Genomic DNA, 11,003 nt, shown 5'->3' with positions numbered 1-11,003 from the left:
TCTGCAGTCTCTCTGGCCTATGTGGTATTTTCGGTGAGACACACAAGTGCTGACGAATTCTATTTGTTAGCTTTCGATGCTTGACAATTTTACTGTATTTTTCAAAGATAGCGAGCACTTGATGAAACAATCATGAATGCCGTGTGATAACGGCATCTCCCCTGCTGCGGTGAAGGACAACAATGAAGAGCTGAGTGACAAAGGGGCTTTTTTTTCCCCTCCCGTTACAATGGTGTTAATGCACAGTGGAGTTGAGTGGGGGAAAAAGAGCGCTAATCGCTTTTGTTATCCACTGGTTTTGTGTGCATAATGCTGCTGTCTCCAAATTATTCTTTTGCTGCCATTGTTCCATTCAATCCTTTTTGATAGCGGCGTGATGCTGGATTATGAGCCACCGGAACGGCCTGTAAAGTGGAATCTGTGTCGTTTTCCAGCTGCAGGCCGTGTGCAGTCCTGCAAGTAGCTCCAATGCTCAGGCAGGTTCTTTTAACCAAAGTGATGCCAGTACCACCGCCCGCGCACACACACACACACGCACTGTCACGTCAATTTCAGCAAGTGTGAACCCGACCGTTTAAAGCCCCAAACAAGAGGAACGCTGCAACATTCATATTCAAGTGACAGGAAGTGGCTCATGGGATGAATTTGCGCACCAACAAGCTATTAAAGGGGGAACGTTATGAAACCGTATCTTTTATGAGCCAGTGATCACAGTACGTCTTTAAAAAACACCTCCATTGATTTGCATATTTTATTTTCATATTTACAGTTTTTGTAAAATAGAGGGAAATGTGTGCTGGCAAACGGGAGCGGATTCACCTGCTGGAATGTCCGGTGCACCCTGTTGTCATCTGGCTAAGCATCGGACCCATTCAGGGGTTCGAACAGCACTGAATTCATGAATTGCTAACAACCGCTGGAGGCGTGGATTGGATTTTGAGTAGGCGGCCGCGGCATGTTAATCTCACAAGACCGAAAGACGGAGCAAAAAGGAGAAACGGATCATTTGGAGAAAGGAGCATCTCAATTATTTGCTCATTCCAAGAAGAAAGATGGCTCCATGTAACTCTTCCCCCACTTGTAATTCTCTTGTAACGAGCGTTTTGATGTCATGAAAACTGTGTTCAGAGGAAGAAAATTCAGCTTACTTAATCCAGGAAACGGTATCGACTTTTGGTTGACCTGTAGCCCCCCTGTTGATTGGCGTTATTGTCGTTTTTTTTTTGTTTTTTTTTAAACAGAACCTTGCTCACGCTGCTGTGCATTTGTCCTCATTTCGTTTGTCAACGCTAAGATGGCAGCCTGTTTATTTACTCGCCTGGAGCAGGATGACGTCATTTGAACAAATAAGAAAACTGCTGCCACATAATTATGACACATACTTTAATTCAGTCATCGCACTAATACTTTCAACCTTCGACCTGTTTCTTAAAAGGAACGCTTTATCCCCAGAATCACAATCCATGTAGTTCCGTTATATTGGAGGGAAGGACGGCCGATATCTCCTGAAACTAGGCAGCTCGCACCAAAACAATCTGGATTGATAAATACTCCACAGGGGGGAAAAAACCCATATGTGCTTTTGATTTTAGGGTTGAACCTTACTCGTCCCTGCAGTCGCCGGCGAATGCCTCACTGTTGATCGTGTTTGCTGTGCCAGCGGGGAGCAGAGGCCAGCCACTGGGCAAGCAGATGTTGTCGTCGATAATTGGCCACCGAGCACAGTGCAGGATTATGAACGTGTTGTGATATTAAGCAGATGAAGGCCAGCTCCGGGGGGGGGGGGGGCTGTACTCCTCACCTCAGGAAGGAAGCGGGGAGGGCCTGACAGTCGGGCGTCTTATCACGCTGTACGTTCAGCAGAGATTCATCAAAAGAACACGGTAGTCTGACAGAGTATCTCCTATCTTTTGTTTCTAATCCAATTAGTTGGCGCTTCCTGGTGAACAGCGGTTGTCTAAACGCACCCTTCTTGCTGTTCATTAGCGTTTTTTTTTGTTTTTTTTTCATCTCCGCTGTATCCTTTTTTTTAATTTATCAAAGACTCGTTTAGCCACATCAAGCCTTAACGCAGGAGCGTCTCATTGATGAAAGGCTCCGTGAAAGTTTTTTTTTTTACTTTTTTTTAATGCAGAGGCTCCGGCTCCACTTTGAGCTACTGAGCCTCGGGGTTGGTAGGATGTGTTCTGACTATCTGGGTCACTTCGCAGTGGAATATATTTTCTCTGGAAAAAAAGAAACTAAGCGTAGTGTTCTCAGATCAATTCTGACTGCACTGAGACGTGCCAGTTTTCATTTGATACGCTCCCGACTGCTGCGTGTCCCTGATGAGCCTTTGATCTTCTCGTCTCGGCAAAGACTGAGCGGCCGCAGTCGTCGGACGCCGCTCGGACCGTCCGAAATAGAGCTTGCTGATATTTAAGGTGATTTAGAGGACGGCGTCTGCTTTATGGACCCTGGTATGAAAGGTGCATTGTGCCCATTGGTATTAATGATCCTCCAGCACAGTCCTAGACCTTATTGTGAACTCACAGCTCATAATTTGCCATTCTGGTGGTGACCCAGTCAATCACATTCAGGATCAAAGTTAAGGAGAGAGGTGTGAGTGGCTGTTTAAATAAAAAAAATCCACTTTTTTTTAATTTATTTTTTTAAATGGCTCTCGCAGGACCTTCCTGATGAAATGAACATGAAATTCCAATTCTTGCACACTATTAATGCATTCATTAAATATTAAACAAAATGTCAGGCAAGGACAGCCAGTGATTTAACTCCTGAGTCGACGCTCGGCCAGCTGCGGTGTCCATTTTTAACAATACCTTTTGTTTTATACGCAGACAATATCTGACAATCTGTCAAGACGTATCCGCATAAAGGCTTTCGAGTTAATGGTGTTGCGTAACCGTCCAGCATCCCGTGGCGTAGCAGTTATGTCATCAAGCTTTGAGTAATTACTTTTCATTTTGGATGAGACGGCAGTGTAATCCCCCAACACGTTACAGGAAACGCCAGCCGTGCGCCGACCTTTATCCCTGGGTTTCCCCCACTCTGGCGAAGTGTTGGTGCAGATGTTTTCGACAGTCATTTTTCTTTTAAGTTTTCTTTCGAAATATCTTCGGTGGTAAAATCAAGCGTTATTGAAGGATTTTTATTTAAAGAAATGAGACGCTACAGAGGCTAAAACAGTATCGTCTGTTTTTAATGGTGTTCATCCCTGAATAAGATGATGGAAGATTCTCGTATGTTGACATTAATAGTCAGAAAGCACAGTCGTCGCCTCTCACTTGAAGAGGGTTGTGTGAGTTTTGAGGAAGATTGACTGCCAAGGTGCAGAGATCTTTAGTTTTGATTACACTTTGAGACTACAAGGTTTATGTTTCTTTCTCATTATCCAGGTACGGCTCAACTGGCAGACGCTATTAATAGAAACCTCTCTGGTCTCCTGAGCCGTTGTAAATTTTAATGAAGTTTGAGAGTGCACAGGTGCAAAGAGGTGAATTTTTTATTTTTTATTTTTTATGCCTGCGCTGCTTTATGGGACTGGCCAAACTCACTCTGTTGGAAGCATTCCTCTGTGTTGATTCTGGGTCAGCTGTTGTGTTTATCCCCTTTGACTTGACCTAATGTTACATTTGTTGCGTCTGTAAACAAATAATACAAAAAAATGTTGATCTGTCGGCATCAGCATCCCAAGTAACGTGTACAAAGTCCTTTCCTTTCACATTCTTCAATGCAGCACTTCCTAGGGCTCGAGTGGAGAATTTATTTTTTGTGTGACGTATTTGGGATATTTTGGTCACCGCCCCGAAAAATGTATCGCTGCTTAACAGATTCCTGGCTTGGAGCTGATCTCAAACAGGCTTCTCTTGGAACACCTTTGAAGTATTGAGTGATATTGAACATCTGGTACCCTGGAGGAACTCATAATGGAGCGGAGTGTTTGATAACTCGCTCTTGCTGGCGTAGTTTCGAACACTGACGCACAGAGGATCCAAATTTGCCCGTCTGACATTTGCACGACTCATTTGTGTTTTTTAATTATTTTGGACTCTCAGCAGTTGGTTTTAAATCCACTGTGCTGTGACTAAGGGCAAGGAGAAGAGAGGTCAAGCTGTCAGTATTTTCATGAATCCACAGTGAGGATGTGTTGGCATTGAACACAGCGCGCTCTAATGGAGACTCCTGGGTCATCTGTAAAGCACACATGGCCCGATCTGTGTCTCCCTCTTAAGCAGCAGCTACAGACGCCTGCAGGGAGATTCCTGCGCAGCGTGCTCAAGTGCTGTTGCTGATCCTCATTTCACATTCTTAATTTGTTTCTATGCAGGGGTAGAATTTGGAAATTACCAACATGATTTTTATTTTTTTTTTGGCTGCCTTTGTTCCGCCTACTGCTACAAGATGTTAAGTGCCTCGACTTTTTGAAGGCCAAGAATAGAAGCAGTAGCTATGGGACGTGTTATCTTGTGCATAATGCATTACGATGGGAGGTGTTGTTGGAATAGCTTCTCCACCCTTTTATCTCTTTTGTTAATCGAGGTCCCGTTTATGTTCAGCTTTAGGTGATCAGAAGAGACGTTTCACAGATTATCTTCACAACAAAATGCAGGATGTTACTAATGCTGCTGTTCTCTCGACTGAAGTTGCTTGGAATTCTTTTATTTGATCGAAAGATCTACCATTAGACACGCATGTACAGCAAGACCAATAATGTACTGGTGCTACAGTCGTGTTCAAGTAAAAAAGAAAAGCATTTACTCGTAGGATACGTTTGTTGATAGCCTCCATTTCTCTTATTGTCTAATCCCATTAAAAGACAAAACCCAACAATGAATTGATCCTACAAGTATCACCTGTGCAGGTAAAGCCTGATGCATCGACCTCCATTGTTGTCCAAAAGCCATTAACAACTCAACGAGCCACATTGTTGCACTGGGATTGTTGTCCCTTCGTCACAATGATTATGGGCTCTGTAGTTTATTTTGTGTCAAGTCCACGTACGCCGCCCCCTGCTGCTATAAATACTCACTAAATGTGTACTAATCCGCAGCTCAAAATGGTCCCCAGTAAATCTGCCGAGTAATCTTTTTCTTTAAAACTACAGTGCCCAGCTGTTTTTAAGAGGGTTTCAGGCCATTTTTAAAAATACGAAGATGTATTTCCTGTTTTTAAAAGGGTTACGTCTTTAGTTGGAACAAATGGGGTTTGGGGCTGAGTGCCACAGACAGAGTAGGGAAGGCTAATGGATGGTTAGCTTTGGTCTATTCATGGGACTTGTTGACAATAATAAGAATATAGAATCATGCCTGCCCTATCATGTTTTCAACAAAAACATTCTCTAAAAAGAAAAAAAGTCTTTTAAAAGAGAAGGCGATTTGAATGGCCATGCACGGCCATCTTGAAAATCCCTCGTAGACTTCCAGGTATTGCCAGTACCACGAGTACAAATCGACTTAAAGCCATGGCTCTTGATCTGGAGATCTCTTTATGTTTTTTCTTTTGCGTTATTCAAAGGTTTTGCCGATGTGAAAATGACTTTAACATTATTTCTCCGTTGCCCCCTCAGCTCTGGAAAGGAAGATGTCAATGCGACAGAGCAGAGATGAGTTGATCAAGAGAGGAGTGCTGAAAGAGATCTTTGAAAAAGGTGAGCTGCATGTTCTCCAGTTCCTCCAGTCTGATTTCACCAGAGCTGGAAACTGCCTGTTTTTAAGTAGAACCTACAGTAACGGTATAGGAGCGGTGCGCTGAATTGGAAGTTGTCCGTCTCCCCGTTAATCAGGAGTGTCTGAAGTGCGCTCTTCAAGATTTTGGCACGGGCGTCTGGTGATATAATCTTTCATTATAGAAATGTTGTGGGGTTTTATGCACTCTTTGATCTTGATTTGATGTGCCCGACACACCCCGTATTCAAAGCTAGAGAGCGTATTTGAGTCTTGACAGCAGAGCGCCGCATGCCTTGGGACATCGCAAATAAAGTTAGTGAAGCTCAGAAAAGTCTGTTGCCTCTTGCCAAGATGTGAACGTGGCAAATGAGGGGTTTCCATATTTTATTGTTTTACAAATTGAGCTTTTTGGACAATGTTCAAAAACAAGAAGAAAGCTAAAACAAATGCCTTCGAACATGCCCAAATCAAGTACAGTTGTAAATGGAATATTTTACTTGTAGAATGCTAGCCGCTTCTACTTAAATCCCCCCCCCCCCCCCCCCCACGCCACTCCTTAGAATGCAGTGCATATTAATTAGGCCAGGTGTCCCTGCCCAGCGACAACCTAGTTTCCATAATAAAAAAAAAAAAACCAAAAGCTTGTGTGCACAGCTTGATGGATCAGCAGTGGTTATTTGTATGCATGCAAAGCAAAGTGCCACTAGATCTATTGAAGCTGCATTGTTTCATCAGCACTGACATTCGTTCCCCTGATGTGTAGATAAACCACACAACTCGCTTTGTAGTTCAAATCGACTCTGATCCAGATAGAAATAGATCCGTAGGGGCAGAAATGTAACTATAATAGAAATAAAAGAAATCCCATGTTAGCAAAAATGTGCTAACCTTTCATCTGATTGGCTGCTGGATTGTAAATCGGTTTTAACTGTTTGCCGTTTTTAGACTTCCTGGATTTAATGTGGCACACGCCAGCCAAACCCCATCCCTGGTCTAGTTGAGAGTTAAATGGTAGAGTCCGCCATCTCAGTGGCTGAATTTAAAGATCCAATCAGATCTTCCCTCATGAGGACGCTTCAAGGAGGACCTTTGAAGGACAGCTGGTTACAGCAACGACTGACATGAATATGAGCAAAAACTCCAAGACTTTCTGAATGTTCAAAAGGCATGAGACTTACCTTTCTTTAAAAAATATCGGGGGGGGGGGGGGGGGGGGGGGGGGGGGGTTATAATTATTCTTGTGGTTTTCTCTTCAAAAGGCTGTCGAGATGAAATTTGGGACTTGGGGTGAGCTCCCAACATGAATGCATTGTTTGTCAGAATATGTGAGCAGCGTTGTGAATTGCACTGTCAGCCTTAAAAAAAAAAACACATCAAACGGCTTCGCGCTGTGAAAGAATTAAAAAAAAAAAGCAAAAGTTCTGTCAAACTGCTTGGCTGACAGCGCTCCCTGGTCTGCTTTGTGCTGATAAAGGGCTCTCGGGTCGTTAAACAGCCTGAGCTGTTCTGAATCCACTTCCCATTGTCTCAAAACTGAGCACTTCATTTTAAACTTTGTTGGAACAGTCTTTCCCGTCAAGTGTCTTTCTTGTGCAGGCAAATCACGATTTTCGGTGCTTGTCAGACTGACGCTTCTTTCTATTTACGTTTAGCCACCGTTGAGTTCGGCTCCTCGATGGACGGCAGAGTGTGCACTAAGGAGTCCTCTATGAAGTCGTCTATGGTCCTGCCCACCAAGAAATCTGTCACCTACTCTGGAGACCTTCAGGATAACCCCGTCAAGTACCACAAACAGCCTCCCGCTCTCCCTCCCAAGCCTTTCTCTAGGATCCCGAACCACAGCACAGGTCAGTTGATGCTCGGTGTCCCTTTTTGTTTGTTTTTTTTTGTTTGTTTTTTTAACAGAATACAGAAATAGTTGTAGCCTGCTTATTACTTCCTGGAGTTCTTCTTTTTGACAAATGAGCCACGACAGCTGTCTCTTTTAAACAACTACCTGCGTTGCCACACATGTGCACAGGATTGTAGTAGTCTCATTAAAGCCCCCCGTGGTTATGTCAGCAGGGCTCTCTCTGTCGTTGTCCGTCAGAGGGAAGTGGCATTACCCTGGCCTAATTCCCACCGCTCTGCGCTGACATCTGAGCCGTGTCCACGAGCCATCAAAGTGTAGTGGCCGCCATTTAACCAAGTATAAAATAAATAATCTTGATTTAGCTTTTTTGTTTTCTTTCTAGATTCTTGCAAGCCAATGAAGTTGCCCTGTATGCCCGGGGGAAAGCACTCTCCGCCCCTTCCTCCCAAAAAAGTGATGATTTGTGTGCCTACAGGGGGAATGGACTCCTCTGGCTCCCCGTCTCCGTCCCCCAACCCCCTCTGCGCTCTCTCCCAAAAGTGCGGCCCTCCCCAGGGCATGTCCCTCCACCATGGCACCCTGCTGCCCTCCCAGCTCGCCGCGCTCTCCGGCCTCCACCAGAGCCACGGCCACCCGCTCCAGCTCCAGTACGGCAGCTTGCACATGCCGAGCCGCATCATCGAGGAGCTCAATAAAACCCTGGCGCTCTCCATGCAGAGGTTTGAAAGGTTAGTGGCCATCAGCGCTCGGGTCGTTCAATCTGATTGTCCTCCCAGTGAAGGCAGGGGGGGGTGGGGGTTATGGATCGGCCTCTATTTGTCTATCTGTCTGTGCATCACACGTGATATCTTGTTTGGATTTTAACAAAACTTTGTGTAATTTAAAATATTTCCCCGATTGGAGGTTATCGCTTAATACTGATTGGCCTCAAAGGGTTGCCGGTGATGTTTCATTTTCTATGAAGAATTGTCGTGTGTGGAGTCTGTGGTCGATGCATCTCTTGTTAGTAAAAGCTGTACCAATCACAGCACTCATCAGAGTAAATACTGGGGGGAGAAAAGCCTTATAATTAGCATAGACCTGTTTACCAGGTTGTGTTTTCGTCTGCTACTCTCAAATCCATCCCGGTGTTATTGAGGTCGCGTCCTGCCATGTAGCTTCGGCATACGGGTCTAAATCGGCCCGCTGCCTCACAGGGCAGCGTGGCCCAGTTTGGAAGTAAATGTGTGTGTGTGTGTGTGTGGGCGCCGGCTCATGGAGGAGGCGTCCCTCCAGCAGTTGGCCTGACATAACACGACCAGCTGCTCTTTACAAGAGGAGCGTTTCTTCGCTGCTTGGAGTAAAATAAATAAATAAAGGGACATGGTAGCGGATTGGATGTTATGTAACCTCAGACATTAGGATCTCATCATCACCAAAGCCATTTGGGCAGGGGATAAGGAAGTAATGGCCGTTGCTCACAATTGGACCAAAAGCTCCCAAAAGGGTTGCGTAACAGCGGGTTCATCGCGAAGAGCGCCGACTAGACTGCGGTTAATCGATAAATCAAATAGGCGGGAGGTTGGCACTCGCAACGATTGATCCTGAGAGTTTATTTCTGTCGCCTCTTTGTTTCTGAATTGTACAAGTTCAGTTGCTCTTTTCCTCTTGTGCAGAGGATTGCGTAGGACTGCACAGAATCAGACAGTCTGCATTCAGGCTCTTTGTGCTCCAGTCTCATTCAGCTGGAGTTCTGTATCTGCTCTCCCTCTTGTACTTGGATTAAAAACCCACTAAGCTATCATTGTACCAGAAGCCCCTTTATTGTTTTAAATCGCTTTCTTTTCTGGATTGAGAAGGTTTAAGGGGGTTATGGTTTCAGTGATACTACACGTCATAAACACTATTTTCCTGACTGTTTGAAAAGATTTGGATTTATTTCCGTCCCTTTCTGTCCTCCAGCTCGGCGTTGCACGGCATTGGTCAGTGTCTTCCCCTGGACAGGAGAGAAGTGCCGTCCGTGATCATCGACTACGAGGACGACAAGGAGAACATGCCCAACGAGTGCGACTACGAGGATCTGCCCAGCATGTACAAGGACGAGGACGACGACGTGGATGACGACGAGGACGACGATGACGAAGACGACGACGCCATATTTACAAGTGAGTGGCAGCAGTCGCGGGGACCTTGAGGAGTCTTTGTGTTAAAATGCACAAAGGAAGATGTAAAAGGTAAAAGGCTGGTTGTGGAAAAGTGACAAACAGAACGCCCCCCATAAAAACCTTGTCTGTTTTGTTGGTATGGATGTCTCATGTTTACCCTGTGCTACTAACCCGGATCAACACCTGACTGCTCCTGGATCTCAGATGTAGTTTGATCTTCAAAGCAGGGCCAAACTTTGGTGCAAAACACTCGCCTCCTCTCGGCGAAACTGCTGACCCGTGCAAAGCTGTTTGTTTTCACACGGGAGCATGTTGGAGTTTTTGTAAAGGTTGTGATCGGCCATGTGCAATGGAACCGTTCAATGTGCCACATGTGTGACTTTAAGGTGGAAGTATGAGTTAGCCCTTAAAGGTACAGGACACTCCAAATGTTTAGGCAAACATTCCATGTAATGTGCAAACCATCAAATAAAAGTCACTATAGGTTTTAGATCATAGTCGGATAGAGCAGTATTCCATGTTTGGACCTTTTTCAATAATTTTGCAACTACTTAAAATTCAGCATCAGACAAAAAACAATTGAGAGTTACGGATGAGTGACTAAAAAAAGCCAAAGAACGTTTTGTTAAACGTGGCCCCAGATCGATGCTTGGAGCCTGCAGCGCCTCTCATGTGGGACCGCTGTGTTTGGTTCAGGTACCCTGGCTCAGAAGGTGCTGAGGAAAGACTCTCTGGCCATCAAGCTGAGTAACCGTCCATCCAAAAGGGAGCTGGAGGAGAAAAACATCCTGCCCGTGCAGACCGATGAGGAGCGACTGGAGTCCAGGCAGCAGATCGGCACCAAACTCACGAGGCGAGTGCACGCACGCACACACACTCATTTTTTTAAACGTGAATACATTTACACACATGCACAAGTTATGGGCCAAATATTTTTAAGTAAATCTGGTTGATTATTGCTGGAAGAACAGCACTTGAGCTTTCTCAACCAAAGCGACTATTTTGTCCTTGACTTTGTGCTGACGTTATCCCGGCTGATAGAACTGTGACTCAGTCCAAAGCTGTTGCAAATGTGAGCCTATTTATTTCTTCTTCTACTGAAGCACTTTTTTATATATATATATAATTTTTTTTTTTGTTTTTCTCCATCTCAACATCCGATAAGGATAAACGCTTTATGTCGTTAAAATGAGGCTCTGAAAATGGAGCTGACCTAATTTCAGCGATGCATCACATGCCCCTCCTTCTCTTTTTTATTTTTTTTTTTTTTTTTTTTTTTTTTTTTTTTTTTTTCTTTCTATTCTCTTTTTTTTTCCCCGTGTTTTTTCCCCATACTACCTT

The 11,003-nt window shown here is 44.6% G+C and overlaps 1 protein-coding gene across 3 annotated transcripts in view; it reads left to right on the top strand.

Annotated features, from left to right (window-relative positions):
* The window catches only part of LOC116387853 (phosphatase and actin regulator 1-like), a 45,694-nt gene that overhangs the window by 27,901 nt on the left and 6,790 nt on the right, over positions 1-11,003 (top strand). For 2 of the 3 annotated variants that reach the window (XM_031855282.1, XM_031855279.1), the window contains exons 3-7: positions 5,567-5,647; positions 7,319-7,513; positions 7,901-8,246; positions 9,460-9,662; positions 10,359-10,515. In XM_031855282.1, the coding sequence (XP_031711142.1) occupies positions 5,567-5,647; positions 7,319-7,513; positions 7,901-8,246; positions 9,460-9,662; positions 10,359-10,515 (982 nt within the window). The remainder of the gene's footprint in view (positions 1-5,566; positions 5,648-7,318; positions 7,514-7,900; positions 8,247-9,459; positions 9,663-10,358; positions 10,516-11,003) is intronic. The other variant, XM_031855280.1, reaches the window with a different exon arrangement.

The sequence above is a fragment of the Anarrhichthys ocellatus genome, unplaced genomic scaffold (genome assembly GCF_004355925.1).
Source record: "Anarrhichthys ocellatus isolate YVR2014 unplaced genomic scaffold, GSC_Weel_1.0 scaffold15, whole genome shotgun sequence".
NCBI classification, from domain to species: domain Eukaryota; kingdom Metazoa; phylum Chordata; class Actinopteri; order Perciformes; family Anarhichadidae; genus Anarrhichthys; species Anarrhichthys ocellatus.
This window is presented reverse-complemented; position numbering and strand designations above follow the sequence as displayed.